The sequence below is a fragment of the Callithrix jacchus genome, chromosome 5 (assembly GCF_049354715.1).
Source record: "Callithrix jacchus isolate 240 chromosome 5, calJac240_pri, whole genome shotgun sequence".
In the NCBI taxonomy this organism is placed as follows: Eukaryota; Metazoa; Chordata; class Mammalia; order Primates; family Cebidae; genus Callithrix; species Callithrix jacchus.
This window is the reverse complement of record NC_133506.1, coordinates 110,982,756-111,005,654: the sequence shown is the minus strand read 5'-3', so window position 1 is coordinate 111,005,654 and position 22,899 is coordinate 110,982,756. Positions and strand designations below refer to the sequence as shown.

The 22,899-nt window shown below is 41.6% G+C and overlaps 1 protein-coding gene across 1 annotated transcript in view; it reads left to right on the top strand.

The window, feature by feature from the left end:
• The window catches only part of STXBP4 (syntaxin binding protein 4), a 259,468-nt gene extending 236,942 nt beyond the window's left edge, over positions 1 to 22,526 (top strand). Inside the window, exon 18 of the mRNA XM_035301150.3 lies at positions 22,393 to 22,526. Within this exon, the coding sequence (XP_035157041.3) occupies positions 22,393 to 22,399 (7 nt within the window). The 3' untranslated portion in view covers positions 22,400 to 22,526. The remainder of the gene's footprint in view (positions 1 to 22,392) is intronic.
• The last annotated feature ends 373 nt before the right edge of the window (positions 22,527 to 22,899 follow it).

Sequence of the window (22,899 nt, the reverse complement as noted above, 5' to 3'; positions counted from 1 at the left end):
AAAAGTGATGCCTAGAAAGTATAGTAATTTTATTGACTAATAGAAGAATCATCTAAGTGGGATAAATGATGAAATGCACCCAATAATTCTGAGTGTTTGACAGCAAAATTAATGCATAAATATGATCTGAAAAATTTTCCTGGACAAAGGAAAAGGCACTTTGCCCCAGCTTAATAAAAATTAACCTAACTGCAGAAGGCCTATGGCAATAGAAGAGGGTTGTTTAGCCAAAAATGTGTAGTAAAATGGGGATTGCAGAGGCAAAATTTGGCATCGTGTGCTCAGTTCTTTTCAGAGGAAATCTGGGAGATTCGCCAAAACCTGTGTGCATTTCCCTTCAAGAGGCCGTATAATGTATTGGTTAAGAATATCTCTAGGTTGCTTATACCCACTATTGGAGGTAACAACAACAAAAAAAGAATATCTTTAGGATAGTCAGATTAACCTGATTTGAACACCAGCACCCTGACTGACTGACTGAATTAATTACTATCTTAGACAAGATATTAAAATTACTGAGCGTTGATTTCTTCATTTAAAAATTCAAGATAATAATAACAGTACCTTGTTGCTGCTTCTTCCTGGGTACACAGTGAGAACGTGTTTCCCAGCTTCTCCTGCAGTTTTAAGAGTGGCTATGTGACTTATTTCTAGCCAGTGGAATATGAGCAAAAGTGTTGTTCAACCCTTCCAGGCCTGGCCCATAAAAACTTCCTATATGCAACCTTCCTTTCTCTTTACTTTTCCCCTGACTAGATGTTGCAGAGCCTCCAACATCCCTAGTACCTGAATGACTGCGTGGAGCAGAGGCCCTTTGCCAACCTGGAATCACCTTTCATTTGGGGACTTATTTGATGTAGCAGTTAGCCATCTTAATTCATATACTACCTAATTTTTTAAATTAATTAATTAATTAATTTCAGGGGGTTTTGGGGAACAGGTGGTGTTTGGCCACATGAGTAAGTTATTTAGCAGTGATTTCTGAAATTTTGATAAACCCATCACTGGAGCAGTATACATTGTACCCGATGTGTCATGTTTTATTCCTCACCCCTGTCCTATCCTTTCCCCTGAGTCCCCAAAGTCCATTGTATCATTCTTATGCTTTTGCATCCTCGTAGCTTAGTTCCCACTTATGAGTGAGAACATGTAGTGTTTGGTTTTCCATTCCTGAGTTACTTCCCTTAGAATAATAGTCTCCAATTCCATCCAGATTGCTGCAAATCCCATTATTTCATTCCTTTTTATGACTATTTTATGGTATATATATATATGTATGTGTGTGTGTGTGTGTGTGTGTGTGTGTGTACATTTTCTTTATCCATTGATTATGGGCATTTGGGATGGCTCCATTTTTTTTGCAACTGCAAATTGTGCTGCTATAAAGATGAGATACACTACCTGTTTTGTTATAAGAAGTGAAAGAGATGAGTCCATGTATATATAACACATGAGACAGTGCCTGGCACATAGAAAGTGCTTAAAACGTATAGTGATTATTGTTATTCTGAACTAGACCAGACTTCTTCTAGGCTGATGCAGGAATTTGAGGATGGCAAAATTGATAAGTCAGACTTGCCTATGGTTTCATTGACTTTTTTAAATGGCCCTATTGACTACTAGACACCATACAGAATATAAACCAGTAAAATACATAATGGCATGGGTAAGTGAACAGGTATCCAATGCCTTTCTCAAGTGATGCACCCAAGATGGAGTTGGCTCAGTAGCCCAAACAGGGTGAGGAGGTTTTCAAGTCAGAAGAGCCCAGAACTGCACATTCATTGTTTCTATGCCTTTTAACCTTGGCTTGAGGGTTAAGGGGAGAAAGGGGCTATAGATCTAGTCTCTAAGATGTCATCTAGGTTTGGGTTTATATTTTTTTGTTGAACTCCAGTTATGTAATGTTCTTACTTTTTCATATTTCATTTCTCACCATTTCACTGTGTCCACTCTAGGTTTCAGTGCTATAGGACAGTCCATAATGTACCAGAGCCTACCATACTTCTCCCTTCATACAAACTGTTCACTTTCCAAACTGATAGGTATTTCAGTTTAGCTTTCCTGCCCTCTGTAACTGAAAAATTATGTCCTGCAGTAAGGACACAAGCATTTGCCATAAGAGAGAAATTTGTATTACAAATTTATTTTGATTATATAATCAGTTTTCCAGGCAGCCATACACCAGTCACTCTCTAGCCCCTACCCTGCATTATTTTTTCATGACATTTACAACTATCTAAAATCCTATTCTTTATTTGATTGCTTACTTGTTTTTCATGTGCCTTTTTGCTCTGATGTAAGCTCTATGAGGGAAGAAACTTTATCTTATTTGCTGCTGTATCCCAGTATCCAGAACAATGCCAGTCACAAAGTAGGCACTCAAGACTTAACATTTTTCTCCAAATGAATTTATTGAATGTATAGATGTTTGTTGTGGGTGGATTTTCCTGAATTTGTTCAGTTCTGGGGAACTGATCAAAATGTTTCTAGACAAACAAAGTTAATTGCTCAGGCCCAGGGCAAATCTAGTACCAAGATCAGGTTACCTTGTGAGTATCTGTTCACGTGTTCAGACAGCTGGAATCTTCAATCAATGTGATTGCACAGCCATAAATATGTTTTAAGAATGAATGCAGATTTGTACATTATCTCTATGTAAATGCATCTAGCTTACTGTCACTTTATTACATTGAATTCATTATTCCCATTTCTGGTGCCAGAAAAAAAATTACAGCCCTTGAGATACTTAGCTTCTAGGAGAAAATGCTGAGAAGAGATAAAATCTGCCAGGTATAACAAGTCTTGTTAAATTCACCTCAAGTCTTTTGGTTAAGGTCACTAAGCTGATATATGTGAGGAACAGTCTACAACAAAGGATTCTGTGGAGTCTCTCAGGTTGTTTTCATAAACAAGAAGGTAAAAGGTGAGTGAATTGATGTATGATTAAATCACCATCTCTAGAGGATGCAGCAGGGGTCTTTGGTTATGAACTTCAATAGATTGGTATGAATTCTTGGAATATATTCTGATCAAACCTGGATCATTGAGCTAAAAATGAGAACAAACAAATAGGTGACAGAATTATGTCCCATAAATATGTTATTGAGCTGTAACAATGGGCTGAATATAGCAAGACTGAATTTAATAGAGATACATATCAAAGCATGCACTTGGGTTCAATAAATCAATCACGCATCTAGCTAGCTAGATTCTTGAAAATTGACCATGTCACTCCCAAGCTACACAGCCAATACCCTGAAAAACTCAGTCTCAGACAACTTACACAGTCCAAGGCTAGAGCATTCGAGCCCTACTACCCAAGGTAACCAGGGTAATCAGCTAACATCTTTCCTTTTTATTTTAGAGACAGGGTTTCACTCTGTTGCCCAGGCTGGATCGCAGTGGTATGATCATAGTTCACTGCAGCCTCAACTTTCTGGGCTCGAGCTATGCTTCCACTTCAGCCTCCTGAGTAGCTAGGACTACAGATGCATGCACCAGCTAATTTTTTTAAATAGGGTCTCACTACGTTGCCCAGGCTGATCTCAAACTCCTGGTCTCATGCACTGGCCTCCCAAAACACTGAGATTACAGGCGTGAGCCACCATGCCCAGCCTAAACCATTTATTGGCCCATTGGGTACCTCAGTTCCTGATTTTTTGTTCCATTCTTTGACTAAACACTTACCCTCTGGCTCTGACCATGGGGTCTCCTCTGCCACTGTGATCCTCTTGTTTGCCTTGACTTCTCCTGGCTTGCACTCCCTGTCCTGTGAGCCCGTTCTCTGGGACGCATACTGGCACCTTCTGGCCACAGATAGCTCAAGGACAGAATGCTTGAGGCATTGACCAATTTTGGCACACAAGAAGAAAATACAGGTCCTTAGCCTTCTTGAAGTGCAATGCAAACAATCTCACCATGAGACAGCCTAATAAAAACACTAGCGTAAGCTTGAGCCACGCTGCTGTATTCGGGTCACCAAGGCTAGGGAGGCTGTTGCCTCTCCCTGTCCTCTCTATGAGAGTCAGACCACACCTGCTTCTGCATACCACATATGCTGTGTATCTCAAGAATTAAAGGCGAGGGGATTTGAAACCGGATTCTACAATTGCATGTTTCCCCTTTATTCTTAGAGAAGAAAGAAACAAGAAATGCCCTTGCTTCTTTTAAAAAATTTAGCTAATTAATTACAAAGGTATTCTCAATGAAGAACTTTGGAGAGGACAAACAAGCACAGAAGTATATGTATATAAGACTGGGTGCGGTGGTTCACGTCTGTAATCCCAGCACTTTGGGAGGCTGAAGCGGGTGGATTACCTGAGGTCAGGAGTTCAAGATCAGCCTGGCCAACATGGGAAAACATGGTATCTACTAAAAATACAAAAATTATCCAGACATGGTGGCACATACCTGTAGTCCCAGCTGGGGAGGTTGAGGCAGGAGAATTGCTTGAACCTGGGAGGTGGAGGTTGCAGTGAGCCAAGATTGTGCCACTGCACTCCAACCTGAGCGACATAGCAGGCTGTCTCAAAAAAACAAACAAAACAAGATAAAAGATGAAAAGAAAATAAATATATGTAACTTCATTCTTTTTCTTTCATTCCACACATATGTATGTTTACAAAAATTGTTTCATTTTTTTTGGTTACCCTATTGTACTTTACTATATTAAGGTGTTTTGACCATGAAAATAAATGTTATTCTACTGCAGGCTTATTACAGAATGCATATTAAAAGTTTATAAAAGTATAGAGATAGGATTTTTGTCTTTAAACTTTGAGAACACAGCATGCATACTTCTATGCTAATGTCGATTTTTTTTTTAAGGAAAACATAAATATCCAAATTAGCTCAAAAGGATGTTCACTTGTTGGCTCCCTGGCCTGAGACTGTGAGCGGTAACCCTTGGGTTCACCAGGTCACACATCCATAGTGGGAAATATCATTATTTTATTTGCATATTTCTTTTATCAAGAGCAACCAAATAGCTTGGAAAGCATTTCATTATCCCCAAGTTGTCTTTGATAATGACTTAATTTTGTAAGAACTGAAATTCATCAGATCCAGTGTGTCATTCAAGGCTGGCTCTACTGTCTCCTTCCTACTCCCTACCTCTGGCATTTTTCTACTCTCTCGCTGGGGAGAAGAGCTGCCCTTGGTTCATTGTGATCCATGCCCTCCCTTCTCCCTTATTTGTGTCAGGTGGCTAACCTGGGGAAGTGCCAAAGGAGCAATAATTACGTTTCCATCCTGGCTGGGGGAGGCTGCTAATTTCCCTTGACCTCGCTGGTTTCCAAGCTGTTTTAGGAGAGGAAGACAGAGTTTCCAAGTTAGGAGAGGAAGACAGAGTTCCAAGTGAATGCCATCCACATACCCCCTTCCCAGCCCCATAGCTTACAGGGCCCTATAAGTTATCAGCTCTTACCTTCTCCCCCCGGGAAGGAACGGAAAAAGAGATGAAACATTACTTCATGTGGAAGTCTCCTACCATCTCTATCTGAACCTGGCTCCCTCTCCCTAGGCAGCAAAGACAAATTCCCAAATCTACCTATATCAGTGATGGCCTGCTTGGTATTTCAGAGAAGAGGGACCCCTGAGGACTTCACCTCAGGTTCTGGGAAGAAAGTGATTCAGTCCAGAATAGCCTTTCAGAGCCTATGTGCTCAAACCAGACCAAAGTATCCCTCTTTCCATTCAGAGACAGTGAGGACTTGTCTCCTGCTCCTCCTGTGCCCTCTGTGTGCAGTGTCCTTACCCATCTCCTTCTGGCTTGCCTGGCTTTAAGTGCCACCTCAAAGCATCCCTGCACCAGGAAGTGCCAATGATCTCCCCTTCACAATGATCTAGATCCCATGGCTTGTGTCTTCTTACTTCTTCTGACCTTCTTTCTTTCACCCTTGTGTTATAAATGTACTTGCCCTAACTTCCCCACTGGATTATAGGTTTCTTTATGTTACAGACCACAAATCTACCATTCACCTTTGTTTCCCCCATAGGCATTCAGCAAATGAATCCTTAGCCTAAAAGCTGCCCAAATTTCCGGTGTCCAGGGAAAAGCCACTTATTTCTTTTTCTTCTGGGGCACTTCCTAAGCTATCCCTCTTTAGAAACACACTTACTTCCAGCCACCTTCCTATTCTCACTCCCAGGAGCTCCCAATGGAGCTCTATTTCCCAGAATCAGGGAGAGGTTCTCGGGTTCTTTCCCAGCACAGGCCCATATTCTATGTGCTCACGTAACACCACCTTGACCTGCAGACCAGGAGAGGTGCCAAGCAGTACCAACAAACAACAGCTCTTCCACGCTCTCCATTACCTCCCCAGTGTAAACCAATCACATAACCTCGCTCCCCTCACTTCAGGGAGAAGCTCGAGGCTCCCCTGCAGATATGCTCCCACTTCACAGGGAGGCAGTGGGCACAGTGGAAATCTCAGTGGCCCACAAGTTGGAAACCCAGGCTCTCGGCTAATATCTTGAAAAGCCATTTCTCTTCCAGATCTCATCTCTATAAAAATAAAATTAGTGGCTCCCAAACCTTTTCCAGCTGCATAACCCTGTGTTTAAGTGAAAGCTCATATGAAAATGAAAACCATTAAAATAAATAAAAACAGAGCTGCTCTGGTTGAAATTAAAGAGGATGTAGCTTCATTTCTTTCCTTTATTTCCTCACCTACAGAGCCCCTTGGAACTTTTGGGACAAAGTCCAAAAAACTTCATCGCTACAGGGCATTTGAAAAACATTGAATAGATAATTCCCAAGGAGTCCTTCTAGTGTGAGTTTCTGATCTCATAATGTCAAGACTGGTGATAGCTCAATGTGGAAGGAGATCAAGGGAAGCAAAAGGTGGTTACCGAGGAGAAGCTGAGATCTACCCAGGGATAAGATCACCTGCCTACACGTGGCAGATGAGCCACACACCAACAGTCCTGGACCTTACTGGCAGAGGGGCTGCTTTAGGACAGGGACTGAATTCTATTATTTCCTGCATTCCCACCTCTTGGCACTGTGGCTGGATCAAAGCTGTCCTTTCTCTGTCATCTTCGATGACTCTTGGTAAGTCTGAGCTGCATCCCACACCTCCTCTGATAAAGCATTAAATTCTACCCGGCTTTGCATCTGAGTTAGTTGTGTATATGCCTATCTTGTTACTGTCCTGTAAGACAGCTGAAGGCACAGATGGTATCTTATCCACCTCTGTATCCCAGTGGCTGCCACAGCTTATTGTCCATGGCAAGCACTCAGTAAATGTGGGTGAACTGAATGACTGGCAACATACAGATTCAGAATGCTGTTGTCCTGGCCTGAAAAGTAGAAAACATGCATCTTCTCCCATGACTTACATGTCAATCCTCTGCTCTGCCCCATACCACATTCTGGACTTAGTTGGAAGGGTGTCACGAGTTCTACTCCCAAGGCAAGCCCATCTGAGTATCTACTTTCTATGGAGCCTGCTCTGTCCTTTCTCAGGCACAATGGAATGCTGAGGGTTTACTTTTGGGTTTATTTTTTCTTCATGTGTTTCAAACTACTATCATTTCTTCCTTTGTCCTCTTCCTTTGAAGTTAACATAACATAACATAAAACATAACATAACATGTTGCGTCCAGTCCCAGGCTTGTCTCTTCCATACTAGGACTGCCTGCCTAGAAATAAGAACTCTAGCTGGTGGCATCAGGTTCTTTGGGGCTCTGGCTCCTCAGCAACCTCTGGAAGTATGTAAATGGTCTTCACCGTGTTTCAAGATATAAGTCTGTTCAAGTCACCCTATGAGATTTTGCTTTCATTTGCTTATGTTCTAGGTCTGTTCTCTGAGTGCTTGCTAAAGTCAGGCAGGTCATCTGCTGCCTGCTTTATGTAGACTGTTTAATGCAGTCTTCATATCTTTTAGCTACAGATATTTTTATCACAGCCATTTTGAAGATGAGGCAACTGAAGTTCAGAGAAAGTTCATGGCCACAAAACTGGAACTTGAACTAGGATCTTTTCCATCCCTAACCTGAAATCTTCTCAATAATAGTAAGTAAATGTTTACTGAGCACTTACTATGTGTCTAACAGTAGTCTAAGCACTTTACATGTATTAGCTCGTTTAATACTTGCATCACCGTTTGAGTGAACTAATGTAGTGCTAATTCTACAGATGATAAGACTGAAGCTCAGAGAATTCACATAACTCATACATAACAAGGATGCAGTCCATGGCAAAGCTGGAATGTGGCCCTACCCAGCTCCAGTGAGCACCTACCCACTTCAGGATATGGACACTCCTCACTTGATACTTCACTGTAGATATTGTGGCATCTGTAACAGGTGTCACACTGAAAGAAAGCATAGGTGATCACATTCCAGCCTCTCCACCCATGACCATGAACAGAGAGATTGATCACCACCCCCTGGTAAAGACAAGATAATCTTTGGTATCGGCCTAGACCCTAATGCTAAGTGGTTATTAGCTCTCTCCTGGTCTCCTGCTTCCTAAGCTTTCTCATCTTCTCTTCTCAAGGAGATCACATTCCAGAATCATAAACCCAGGTGAATACCCACATAAGCAAAATATAAATAGGATAATGAACTTGCTGGGAGAATATCGTATGATGCAGTCCAGCAATATATAAATAATTGAAGAGCTATCTGCTTTGGATTATCTGTGCACTTTTCACCGGCAATATATACAATGAGATCCCTGTTTAACACTGGGGATGGGAGCAACGCCCTGATGGAATTTGACATGTCTAAAACCAAATACCTGGCTTTGCTTCCAAGATCGGCTCCTCCCAGTGTCTTCCCCTTCTGGGTTAATGGAAACTCCACTTTCTCTGTTGCTCCAGCAACAAACTTGAAGTCACCCTTGGCTCCTTTCTTCCTCTTACACTCCATCTGCAGTTCATCAGCGAATCCCACTAGCACTGTCTTCAAAATATATCGAGAAGTTGATCGTTTCTCACCATCACCACTCGCTACCGCTCTAAACCAGTTTCTCTCCTTCGGTTCTACTGACATTAGGGCTGGATAAGTCTTTGTTGAAGGAGGCAGCTCTGTGCACTGGAGGATGTTTAGCAGCATCCCTGGCCTCTATCCACTAGATGCCAGCAGCACCCACTTCCTACCAGCCCCAAAGTTGTGGCAAGCCAAACCTCTCCGGACATTAACAAATGTCTCCAGGGGGCAACACTGCACTTTGTTGAGAACCATTTCACATGCTCTCTCTCTCTTGCCTGCTGCCATGTAAGATGTGCCTTGTTTCCCCTTTGGCTTCCACCATGATTGTAAGTTTCTTGAGGCCTCCCCAGTCATGTGGAGTCAATTAACCTTCTTTCATTTATAAATTACCCAGTCTCAGGTATTCTTTATAGCAGTGTGAAACAGACTAACACAACTCCCATCTATACAAAAAAATTTTTAATTGTATTGTAGGTTCTGGAGCACATGTGCAGATCATGCAGGATTGTAGAATAGGTACACACATGGCAATGTGGTTTGCTGCCTCCATCCCCCCATCATCTATATCTGGCATTTCTCCCCATGATATCCCTTTCCAACCTCCCTATTGCTCACTGTCCCTCCCCTAGTCTCTCCCAACAACCCCAGTGTGTGATGCTCCCCTCCCTGTGTCCATGTGTTCTCATTGTTCAGCACCTGCCTATGAGTGAAAACATGTGGTCTTTAATTTTCTATTCTTGTGTCAGTGTGCTGAGAATGATGGTTTCCAGATTCATCCATGTCCCTACAAATGACATGAACTCATTGTTTTTTATGGCTGCATAGTATTCCATGGTGTATATGTGCCACATTTTCCTTGTCTAGTTTATCATTGATGGGCATTTGGGTTGGTTCCAGGTCTTTGCTATTGTCAACAGTGCTGCAATGAATATATGTGTGCACGTGTCTTTACAATAGAACGATTTATAATCCTTTGGATATATACCCAGTAATGGCATTGCTAAGTAAAAGGAATTTCTGTTTCTAGGACCTTGAGGAATCGCCACACTGTCTTCCACAATGGTTGAACTAATTTACACTCCCACCAACAGTGTAAAAGTGTTCCTATTTCTCCACATCCTAATTAGCTAGGTGTGGTGGTGCATGCCTGTAGTCCCAGCTACTTGGGAGGCTGAGATAGGCGCCTAGGAGTTTGAGGCTGCAGTGAGCCATGATTATGCTGCAGCATTCCAGCCTCGGTCACAGAGCAAAATTCTGCTTCAAAATAAATAAACTAATTCAATTTTAAAAAGAAATAAATCTTTACCCTTTCAAGTCACTGGTATTCAAGTTTTTTTTTTTTTTACTATGACCCACCCCAGCCTATGCTGACTGATACATACCAGTAACTTGGTTATCTGAGAACAAGTTATTGCACTACAAGTACCCTGTCAAAGCAGGAGGCCAGGGCTAATATTCCAAAAGATTCTTCAGTGGATGTTCCTGCTACAGCATTTCACAAAGTATTGTTTTTCAGAAAATGTGGGGAAGGGAAAACAGGGGTCCTTCTGCTCATCTATGAGCTCCCAATATTATGTACATTTCTGGCCAATACTTCCCTGATAATAAGATGGCCCACTATCAAACACATGCTTTGTCCTCAATTGGGAATTGAAAGCCTGACACCAGTCATGCCTTCCTCTAACACAGGACATTTTGGTAACTTTTTCTACCTACTGGTCTCAGGGCATGCCATCTCCATCATCAGAGATTTTCAAATAATGTTAAGCATCAAAAGGGAAAGAGAAAGCGAATTTCCAGGCCTGTAACAACTTGTCTCCCTGTGCAAATATGCTCCACCTTGCCTGGTAATGTTTACACCTCCTATAACAAGGGCGATGAAATGGATGGCTTTGTCACACCCAAAACTCCAAAACTTTCTCCCAGTTTCCACACATCAGGCACCTTGCCCTTTCTCCTGTCCCTTCATAACAGTGAGTAGAATCTTCTGTTGCGCATTGCTCAGGAACTTCACAATTTTCTCTCTTCAGTTCTGTCTCCAACTGAGAGATTTTTTTAAATCTAGGATGTAAATACTCCTCCTTTCTCTACCCAAAATGCCTGTACAATGCCTGGCTTATGGGGGTCTCACCTTTAAGACCCAGCTCAGGTATCACATGCTAATGAAGGTAGGATGCTGCCTCCCATCTATCACCAACTATGGTAGAGACGGCCATTCACACTTTCAGGTCCTCGACCCCCACCCACCCTGACAAACATTCACACCTGCCTGTCTTCTCCTTAAAGACTATCTCCCCTACCAGGCTGGCATCTCCTGGAAAGTAAGGCTTTTGTTAATTTTTGTTTATTTTCTTCATAGACCCAACAACTAATGAATCTCCTGGTCTATCTTTTCGGATCCTTAATGTACGTTTGTTTCACTGTCAAATGAATATACAGCATATATGTCCACATCAGTTCACACAACTAGTGAAAAACTCAAAGTTTATGATTTGAACTGTAGTAAGAAGGATAAAGAAGAAAGACTTTCACAAGAAAAAAAAGCATCACAGACAAATAAATATATGGGTATGAATATCTCTGCCTACTGTTAAGACCGATAAGCTGGGGACCTTACAGTTTCAGATGGACACTTTAAAGTTTCTAGTTTTGGCCTGTCCAGACCACAAGACAAATACTATGGCACATTATTCCTGTAAGTTCACTCTAGCACCACCCCAAGAGTGAGCACCCGCTTAAATTTTGTACCCTGGTAGCTGCACTGGCCTCATGCCTCCCTTGAGAGAAGGCCTCAATCTTGAATTGACAAGTTATTAAATATTTAAATATTTTAAAACCCAATGTGTTCGATGAGATTCCTTCCCCTTCTGGCATGACCATGCTAATTATAGCATGCTCTGTGTGTAATGTGTCCCGTTTTGACACACCAGGCAGCAAATGTGGATATGCTTGGAATCATTCTTGACTCTTCCCCTGCCTCTCATATAACTAGCAGAGTGGTGGTGAGACATCTTCCATCTTGTTTTTCTATGAAAGGGTGAAGTTAGGGGGAGCAGAACAGGAGAGAAAGAGCACAGCAGGCAGATGCTGTGGGGTGACAGTGATTGACTGACTCATCTGTGAACACTTGTGAAAGACCCTCGGGTACTCTCTGGTATAACTGGTTGAGACTTGGAAACAATGAGCAGGTGGGAACAGAAGCCAGGGCAATTTCACTACAACGCATCTATATCCACCAGGTGGTGGGGCCTGAGGAACCTGGTTTCTTACATTTTCAGCATCACTTCTGATTCCTCCAACACAAACCCCCCATGCCAGTAGGTCTTTCTTCTAATCTTGAGAACACCAGATTCATTTCCACCTGTATTCTTTTTTTTTCCCCCCCAAGATGGAGTCTTGCTTTGTTGCCCAAGTTGGAGTGCAGTGGAGAGATCTTGGCTCACTGCAACCTCCACCTCCTGGGTTCAAGCAATTCTTTTGCCTCAGCCTCCTGAGGAGCTGGGATTACAGGCGCACGCCACTGCACCCAGTTAATTTTTGTATTTTTAGTAGAGACGGGGTTTCACCATGTGAACCAGGCTTGTCTCGAACTCCTGACCTCATGATCCACCTGCCTCAGTCTCCCAAAGTGCTGGGATTACAGGCGTGAGCCACTGTGCCCAGCCGCCACCTGTACTCTTTTGCTCATATTGTCCAACTATCTACACATCCCTTCTCCCGTGCTTATTGTATCTCATCTGAGCAATCCTTCAAGGCCCACTCCTATTTGCTATCTTTGTTTCAACCAGTCCCTGCCTCTGCTCTCAACATCTGCCACACTGCATTATCATCCACTTAGGCACTTAATTGCATGCTGTCTCATATCATTATTTCAACATTTCCCCAGTATTCATCTTGCTTGCCTGACTTGACTGTTTCCCTCTGAGTTCAGGAACTTGGTCATGAATGTCTGCTGTATTTTCTGTATGAGCCTTTATGCTTCCACAGATAACAGAAGGTTGATACCTACTGAATGGGTGGATAAAGAGATAGAACATAAATGTGGTGTTTGCACACTTCCTTATATATAATTCTGCCATAATGGCATCACTGATTTCTCATTATAACTCAATTTGTTTTGCTAGACTGGAGACAGACTTTTCTGATGTGTTCATGCTCTTACTCCATCACTGGGAAGGTATACAGTAGAGGGAAAATGCAAGTATACTGCCCGCATAAGCTTCAGGAAGTCAAGAGCTATCACTTCATTATTTGCCACACCAGAAAGAGGGGAATAATAGCACTAGGAGTGATGGTAATGATTAAGAGGTTTTGTGGTGATCGCTTCGCACCATCCATAGGCTATTTGTCTGTTTTCTTTAGCTCCCCTCAAAGCACATGGACTAACAGATTAATGCAAATGAATCGGCATAATTCCTTCTCCTGCTACTGTTATTGGTTCAAGGGGGTCACTTGCCCCAACTTGAGGCCAAGGAGTATAGGGAGGATGTTTGCTTGCTGCTTCTCGGAAGAAGCATTTTTACTAAGTGAGACTTTCCCATAGCTTTGCTTTTTTTTTTGAGACAGGGTCTCACTCTATCGCCCAGGCTGGAGTGCAGTGTGGGGATCTCAGCTCACTGCAACCTCCACCTCCCAGGCTCAAGAGATTCTGGTGCCTCAGCATCCCAAATAGGTGGGACTACAGGCATGAACGACCACACCAGCTAATTTTTGTATTTTTTAGTAGAGACGGGGTTTTGCCATGTTGCCAAGACTGGTCTTGAACTGCTGATCTCAGGCAGTCCACCCACCTCGGCCTCCCTAGTACTAGGGTTACAGGCGTGAGCAACCGCGCCCAGCCTCCCAAAGCTTTAGATGAAGCTGACACTATGGCAACCTTGGCAGAAGATTAGAAAAAAACAAGGTCCTGGTGGCATTGTTTAGCAGGCAAATCAATGTATCCCTAAATTCCAACATCCAACCTAAAGTTAAATGAACTTTACCGTCCAAGCCACTTAGAGTTGGTCTTTTAGTTACTTGCAAACAATTTAGTTATTTGCAACCAAATATAACTAACACATATGTAATAACCACAACGATAATAATATGTGCACTACAAACTCACAGAGTAATTGGGAAAGTAAAAGCTAATCACAGATGTAAAACTGCTGTGCCCACTTTATTATGCAAATATTTGTTGCTGAGAGCCTCTTGGTTAAGATACCTTCCCTCAAGAGACAAAACTTGAAAAGAATCTTAATGTGGAGGAATTGGGTTGTTCATATGGGGATTTAAAAAAATGTCTTAACAGTTTATCAGAAAGCTTAAGACATTAAGATTCAAGCTGAACAGAACAGGAAATGTGGCAGATACTGTACATGACAAACTTTCTAGAAGGAAATGATTTACATAAAAGCTGGTGCCCAGCACAGAGTAAGTGCTAAATAACTCTGTTTTTAAATGTTATTTGAAAAAGAAAAAAAGATTAATCATCCATGGTACAAAATTTAAAAGTTACATAACTGTGGAGTCTTGCGTCTTCCCTGACCCCCACCCCCAGTTATCCAATATATTTTTCCAGAATTAGTCTGTTCATAACATATATATATAATTTTTTTCTCACAAATGTCAGCATCCTATACACTGTTCTGCATTTTTTAAAATCACATAATGTATCTTGAAGGTCTTTTCATATCAGTGTCTAGAGAGCAGTCTATTTAAGAGCTGCAGAGAACGTCAAGTATGGCCCAATCACAATTTATGTTTCTACGAATTTAACCGGTTTTATTGTTGGACATTTAGACAGTTTCTGGCCGCTTGGGATGTCCAATAATGATGTAATGATTATCCTTGCAGGGACTTCATTTCACAAAACCGGAAGCCTATCTGCAGGATAAATTATGAGTTGCGGAGTTGGTGATTTACAGGGCAGAAGTACAGTCACTTTGTCTTAATTTTCGAATTCACTAATGTTGAATTTGATGAATTCCTGGGAAGCCCCGCGGGGCGCCTAAACAGCTCTCCAGAGGCTGCGGTTGTCACGGATAATTGCGGGACCCGCAGACTGAGTCTCCCCGTGCTCCGCCCCGCCGCGCCCCGCCTCCCGTCCCACCGCGGACCCACCCCTGCGAGCGCCCGGCCCGGATCCCCTAGCTGGAGGACCAGGCACGTGCGATTCCACGTGAGCCTCCCGGGCAGCGCGCAGATGGGAAGTGCGCATGCGCCTGCCGCCTGGAAAGTAGGTCAGACTCCTCCTCTCACGTGACCTGCTCCCCTTAGCTACCCTCGGCGCCTCCCCGCCAGGGAGCAGCCGGGATGCGCTCGGCAGCCAACGTGACGGGGCCGGGCGCGGGCGGCTCCGCGAGCGCCCAGCGCCCGCGAGGATTTGCCGGTTCTCCTCCCACCCAAGCGCTCCGCTCAGAAGTCGGGCGGGCAAAAGGGAGCGCCGCTCGAAGTATCTGGGAGCCGGGCTGGAAAATGAATGGGGTCGGAAAGCGAGCTCAAATCGCTGATAGCTGGCGCAGAGCTGCGTCCACTTTCAAGCTTTCTAAGGCAGATCTGCCTGCAAGAAGGAAACGGGCATCACCTTTCAGTGTACATGAATTCACACCGATCGTTTGCACGTTTGCAGTCCCAATTTGTGCACTATGTAGAACAACTCAGACATGGAAACAAACTTTGCAAGAAGTGGAATGCTGATGGTTCCTGGAGTTTTGCAGGAATATTCCCCTGGCCCCAGTTCTAGTCTCCCACTCACTCCCTCCCCAAAGACACTCCTACTAGAAAGCTTATCGGCAGATTTGCCACCTTCCACAAGAGACTTCAGGGGCAATGCTGCTGCTGCTGTTGCTGCTGGCTACTGGAGAGGGTTGAGGAGCAGGGAACGAAGGCAGGTCTGAATTAGCTGAAGCTAAATTCTATATATCAGAAATAATTTTATTTCTTGCACCATTGCTTTCTGATTTTTAACTTGTTGCACAAATGACAGACTCTGCCTCAGTGAATTGCAATCCAGTGGGAGACACTAACAGGCAAAAATAATGGGTTACAATGCAGTGGGCTTCACATGTTTTAATAGAGGTGTGCCCAGGTGTTATATAAGCTCAGTGGTGGGTACTCTGAGTCTTGAAGACTAAGTGGGAGTTAGCTGACAGAGGCATAAGGCAGAAGGGGTGGAAAGTGTTCCAAACAAAGGGAACTACTAATAGTTACATAATATTTCCCCCAAGAAGTTTCTACTATACATGTCTTAGCTATGCATATGGTTGGAATATGTGTTATTTGGTTTACATTTATGTTATTCTAAGACAGTCTTGAATGAACATTGTTGTGCATGAAGCTTCCTCCCTCCACTTTTAATAACCCCTAGGGGTTGGGATTGTTATATAAAAGATACAAACATTTTGTAACTTTCAATAAAGTATTGTCAAATTATTTTCAAAAAAAAGTTGAACTAATTTATACCAATATTTAGCCTTCAGAAGGAAAATTGCCCATTATTTATTTCAAATCAATGAAGCCTTGTGAAATTAACACTTGATTCACTAGAACTCCAGAAATCATGATACACATGCATTTCTGCTTTGTATGACCCATGATAAAAGTCTGATTGAATTCAGGTTTACAAATTGGAAAGTATCAGATCTGAACATTTAATTTGTACAGTGAACACCCAGCATAGACGAGGCGGGAGTTGGGGACAAGAGTGAAAGTGGAACAAACTAAAGCCTCACCAAATGTCTGTCTCTGATTGCTCCTTTCTTACCGTACATCAAGGGTAAAAGAGAAAGCAGCTCACACAACCCAGAACAAGCAAAGAGGTTTTCGCACCCCTCTGCAAATGTCAGAATCAAAGGGAACTAGGGTTTGACCCAAGAGGTCACTTTAACTTGCACGCAAAAAGCTGATCAGGTGTTGGTGAATTTCTGGAACGCTGCATGCTTCCTCAATCGATTTCTGTTGGCATCTGTACCTGCAAGGAGAAAACAGTACTGTGAAGAATGTATCTTGTTTTTTGCCTGTACTAAGCTAGATCATTAAGGAAATCTGAAGCATGGGACAGAGTTATAACTTGTCAAACACACGGCTGCAGCTCATACTCTGGCCGCTTTCCTAACTTCTGTCCTTCACCTTGCATATCAATCTTATTATTTTAGCTGGTGGGGGGGGCTTGCCTCCTCTCTCAGTTCATGGGTGTTGGACTTGACTAAATTAACAAATAAAAGATTGCTGTTTGTTTTGCTTTGTTTAGGCTTTATGTTTATTATTTGCTTTGAAAATTTTATTGTAATAACATTTAACATGAGATCTACCCTCCTCAAATTTTTTTAGCTGTAAAACAAATTATTGTGGATCGTAGGTGCAATGTTGTACAGATATCCAGAACTTATTTATCTTGTTTGACTGAAACTTTATGCCCAATGATTGTTAATTCCCCTTTTCCTCCTCGCTCCAGCCCCTAGAAACCACCATTCCATTCTGAGTCTTTGAATTTGACTATTTTAAATTCCTCAGCTAAATGGAATCATGCAGTGTTTGTCTTTCTGTGACTAGCTTATTTCACTTAGCATAACATATGCAAGGTTCATCTATCTTATTTCATATTGCAGAATCGTGTAGAAGATGCACTTGGAAGAGTGCCTGGCACATATTAAGAGTACATTAAATATTAGTTGTTATTATTATTAGGGTTACAATGACTGGCTCAATGAGAGGAAAGCCTGGACTTCTTATAGTTACTTGATGCCATCCTTTCTTCTTGGATAGAAATAGAGAAGCATGTATACCTACTGATGCCATCTTTCCACATTGAGAGGAACCAACCCAACCACACACCTGATAAATAGGGAGAAGTAGAGGAGGCCACACCCTGCTCAAACTGTACTTGAAGCCTGTACTACCTCTTGACCTTTGAGCGGTTTGAGCATCTCATTTGTTATTTTAGAATTGGGTTTTCGGGTATTTGCCAACACAGACATCCTGATTCCTGGCCTTCATTTTATTTTTTTAGACAGGGTGTTACTCTGTCACCCAGAATAGAGTGAAATGACATGATCTTAGCTCACTGTAGCCTTGACCTCCCAGGCTAAAACAATCCTCCCACCTCAGCCTCCCAAGTAGCTGGAACTATAGGCATGTACCACCATGCCTGGCTAAGTTTGTAGAGACAAAGTTTTGCCATGTTGCTCAAGCTCAAGCAATTTGCCCACCTTGGCCTCCCAAAGTACTGGGATTACAGGCATGCACCACTATGCCTAGCCCAGATTTTCATTTTCATTTTAACTAAAGGGTCGAAATGATGACATGGACACTCCATTTTGAGCATGCAGTTGTTAAAGAGTGGAATTAAATTTCACATCCATATCAAATGAATGAAACATCCAATGTATTAGTTTGCTAGAGCTGACATAACAAAGTACCACTGACTGGGTAGCTTAAAAAGAGCTTTATAGTCTTACAGTTCTGGAGGCTAGAGGTCCAAGATCAACATGTCAGCAGGGTAGGTTTCTTCGGAGTCTCTCCTGGCCTTGTAGACGGCCGTCTTCTTCCTGTTTTTTCACATGGTCTTCCCTCTTCATGTGTCTTTGTCCTGATTTCCTCTTCTTGTAAGGATACAAGTCATATTGGATTACGGCCTGCCCCAATGACCTCATTTTAACAAAATTATCTCTTCAATGACCTTATTTCCAAATATAGCCACATTCTGAGTACTGGGAGCCAGGACTTCAACATATGAATGGAACAGGGGAGGGGACACAATTCAGTCCATAACATCCAACAAGGCATTAATGATAGGATATGGATTATTTGATACCAGAACTTTACCCTGATACAAATGCTCTTCTCCAGGTTTTTGTTTAGGGGCTAGAGAAGGAAGAGAGATTGAGAATAGGAAAGCTCCTCTCTGAGAATAGATCCAGAAAAACAGCATGTAATGAAGATTCAGCTAAGCCTACTCTCAAATATCTGTTCTGGAAGGACAATTCACATTGATAACAGGAAAGCTAATAGAAAAATAACTCTGGTTATTTCACTTCTTGTGAGCCTCTGTGAGGACGGGCAACTTTGCTGAAGAATCTGTTACAGGCTGATCTTTTTTCTCTGTTAACACTCCTTAGCCAAAGTTTTGGTGCTTTATTGAAGAATGGAATCTCATTTCTGGGCATGGTTGAACAGCTGTTTCTGTGTTCTTTCTAATTTCAATGAGGCAAGTTTCCAAAAAGGAATAGAAAGCTTGGTTTGCATTCTGAAGTTGGCCATTGAATTGAATGGTTTGTACTGTAGGAAAAAGCTGTGTGACACAGAAGTCACTTCCCAAAGTTGGGCTCAGTTTCCCTTAATGTAAAATAAAGCAGCTGGACTCCATGATTCCCAATGTTGTGTCCATCTATTCACCATATGATTGAATGGGAAAAAAAAAGTATTTTGGTTTATTTGTTGGTCTTTGTTAGTAAAAACTGAGGCCAGGAGCAGTGGCTCACATCTGTAATCTCAGCAGTTTGGGAGGCTGAGGTGGGCAGATCACCTGAGGTCAGGAGTTCAAGACCAGCCTGGCCAACATGGTGAAACCCCATCTCTACTAAAAATTCAAAAATTAGCCAGGCATGATGGCACATGCCTATAATCCCAGCTACTTGGGAGGCTGAGCCACAAGAATTGCTGGAACCTGGGAGGAGAAGGTTGCAGTGATCCAAGACCGTGCCACTGCACTCCAGACTGAGTGACAGAGCAAGACTCTGTACCTCCACACACAAAAAAAGTCCCTGCATTTATCATTCCCAAAACCCTTTCCTAGCATTCAAGTGTCTATTAAACTCCATCTGCATCAGGTATTCATGGCAGACAAGTAAGGTACATTTCTCTGAGAATGAGATGATCCATATCTCATCCATTGTTGAGAACATCTGCCCATCTTTACCTCACTGCATAAATTTCTTTTTCTTCCAGTGAAAAAAGAGACAGGGAAGAATAACTGTTTGTAGTGGCAGCCAGCATTGGAAAGAAAATGTTTCATTGTTGCTACTGAGTGTACTAAAGATACACACCTGGCTCCAGACCAGGGGTTTGTAACCAGGGAAGCACATCAAAATTACCCATGAAATTTCTAAAAGCACATGTCTGTAGCTCTACCTCTCAAAATTTTGAATCAGTAAGTCTGAAGAGGGGCCTGAATCTGTAGGAAATTCCAACAGATATAATGGTATAGGTTTGGTCTAACCATTTCCTCATTTCCCATTAAGTCATTCCCAGGCCTTTTAGTCAGTTATACCAAAACATCTTGTATTGCACATTATTGAAAATATACCTACATTTAAAAGGAACAACTCTTTATTTCCCAAAGTTACATATTAAGTGTTTTAGTTGGTTGTAAGAAACACAATTAAGTACTCCAGAAAATTTTACCTGTTTTGCCATCCAAATGCAGTTAGCATTTCTGAAACTAGATATAATGTTTTGCTACAGAGATTATGTATTGCAAACAGCAACAAAAACTTTCTATGGTATTTGCAATAAATAGAGAGTAATATTTGATATCGGTGTTCTTTGTTAAATCACCGAGGTACATTCTGAAATTACAGCCCTAAATAATAAGAGACTTGATTCCACCAACCCTCCTGGTGGGTTTATTTAAGCAAATTGTATTTGTTTGCTGAACTGTGAATTAAACAGGTTTTATCCTTCCATTCCTTCAGACTTGCATTTCTGTAGCTGCATATGAAATTTAGACTCTAGTTAAGAGCATTCAGGAAGAGAAAAAGAGGAAACATTACTCAAAACATAGAAAAACAAAGAATTGCCCATTTCCTTCAGAAGTCCAGTTCTTAGAGCAGTGGAACAAACCAAGGTTTTGCAGTTAAACAGAACAGGCTTGGCCCCCAGCTCCCTCTTGCCACTGTCAGTCTACGTGTGCAGCTCTCCTTGTGACTTTCCCTTAAGGACTCTTATCTGAGCAGTGGTGGTAATCACACTCACATGGCAGGTGACTGTGAGGATCAGAGTAAATATGATGCATGTGAAATGCTTGGCACGTAATGGGCACCCCCAAATAGTTGTAGGCATCATTTTTATTATTTTCTTAGGAAAAAAATAGGTGCAAACAAGCCAGGATTTACTCTTTTTTTTTTTTTTCATAGTTTTACATTAATGAGATAAATTCAAAAAGAATTTGACTAAATTTGGAAGGCTCATATTTGCCTCTTTGTAAATAGAGATGCCAACTCTGAAGTGGCTGCTTCTCTATAGATGAAGCACAAAATGTTAAGGTATATGTGACATTTTCAAAGGCATCAAAGGAAACCCTTACAATGCCTTTGAACTACACATTAGCTGTGAATTGATGGCTTCGCTTGAAATCTAATGAAAACTCAAACTCTCTAGATTTGAGTTGCTGTTACAATTTGGCTCAATCTTTTTGAATGTGGGGGAAATGTATCCAAATGGGATATGTAGTGTTAGAAATATCTCAGGTTCTTATAAAACCTAAGATTAGTAAGTACAAAGCAGGTGGCTATGAACTGTACCTAGTTGTTGTAAGGGAACGGGAGAAGGAAACTGAGCCCTTAAAAAGATTAACCTATTCAGGTTCTGAACCTGCTTGGGGACAAACTCATGTATCAACCTAAGTGTCCAGACAAGTGGAAGAAGAAAGGAAGGAAGGGTTGTGATGCTAAGATCAGACATTCAAAATCAAGGGGAGGTGTTATCGTTAATGAATGGTCCAGTCCCCAAAGAAGATATAACCATCATAATTTTTTGTACCAATTAACATAGCAAAAATATATAACAGAACTAATATAGTTGAAATAATACATATATACCAGCTATTTCTTCTATAAATAGAGAATACATTTTAAGTGCCGAAATATTTATAAGAATTACTTTTTTTCATAATTTTGTATCAGTGAGATAAATTCAAAAGGAAATGGACTAGATTTGGAAGGCTCATTTTTGCCCCTTTGTCTTACCACATACTGGGATGCAAATAAACATCTGATAAATTATCAGATACAGGCATAGTGTTATCAATGGTTGACTGTGATGATGAGGTCCCAAGTGACCTTGACTTTTTTGTGTTCTTTTATATTGTTTGAATATTTTATAACCAACATAGATCATTTCTATAAGGAAAAATAGGTTCTTTTCATTAAAAAAAATACCTAATATTCCTGAACACTCAATGTTTAGGTGCAAATATTAAGCATGTGTCCTGATATATTTCATTTCATTCTCACAACAGCCCTTGAAGTAGAATTGCAAAGATTGATAGTTTCTCTCCCCACACATGTCTTTTCTCTACTACTTCTATAATCATAGAGGATTTTAGGTAGACATGTGCCACCCAGCTGAAGACTACATTTTCCAGCTTCCCTTGCTGCTAAGTGTGGTCATAGGATGATTAATTGGATGTGAGTAAAAGAGATGTGTTCAATTTCTGCTCCCTCTCCACCTTTTAACCTTTCTTGCTCCTAGAACATGAACCCAGTGAACATGGTCATGAACCCTAGTCAACAAAGCTGAAGACAGCTACCCTTTAGGAGATGGAGACTAACAAGAGAGAGGAAACCTGTGTGCCTAGTACCATGGAACTCCAGAGCAGCTGTGGACTGTTTACAATCAGACCATTGTGCAGGGAGAAATCAACTTCATCTTATTTAAACTGTGTTAATTTGGTATCTGTTAAAGCAGCAAAATTAATCTTAGATTATTATTTTACATTGTGTTGCTTTTCTTTCAAGAAACATAACATTCACATTATGTTTTACAATGATAATTATTAAAAATATTCGGACTTTATTTTAGGTTAAATATATTTTAATGCTCACCAATAATGCTTATATGCCTCAACACCATAATCATGCTTAGGGCCCCTAATGATATCTTTCCATTCCAGAGAAAATGTCCAGATGATATGTTTCCACAGTTCTTTCATGCTTGGATGACAATTTGACTGCTTTTAGAATTCTTGAGTCATACTCT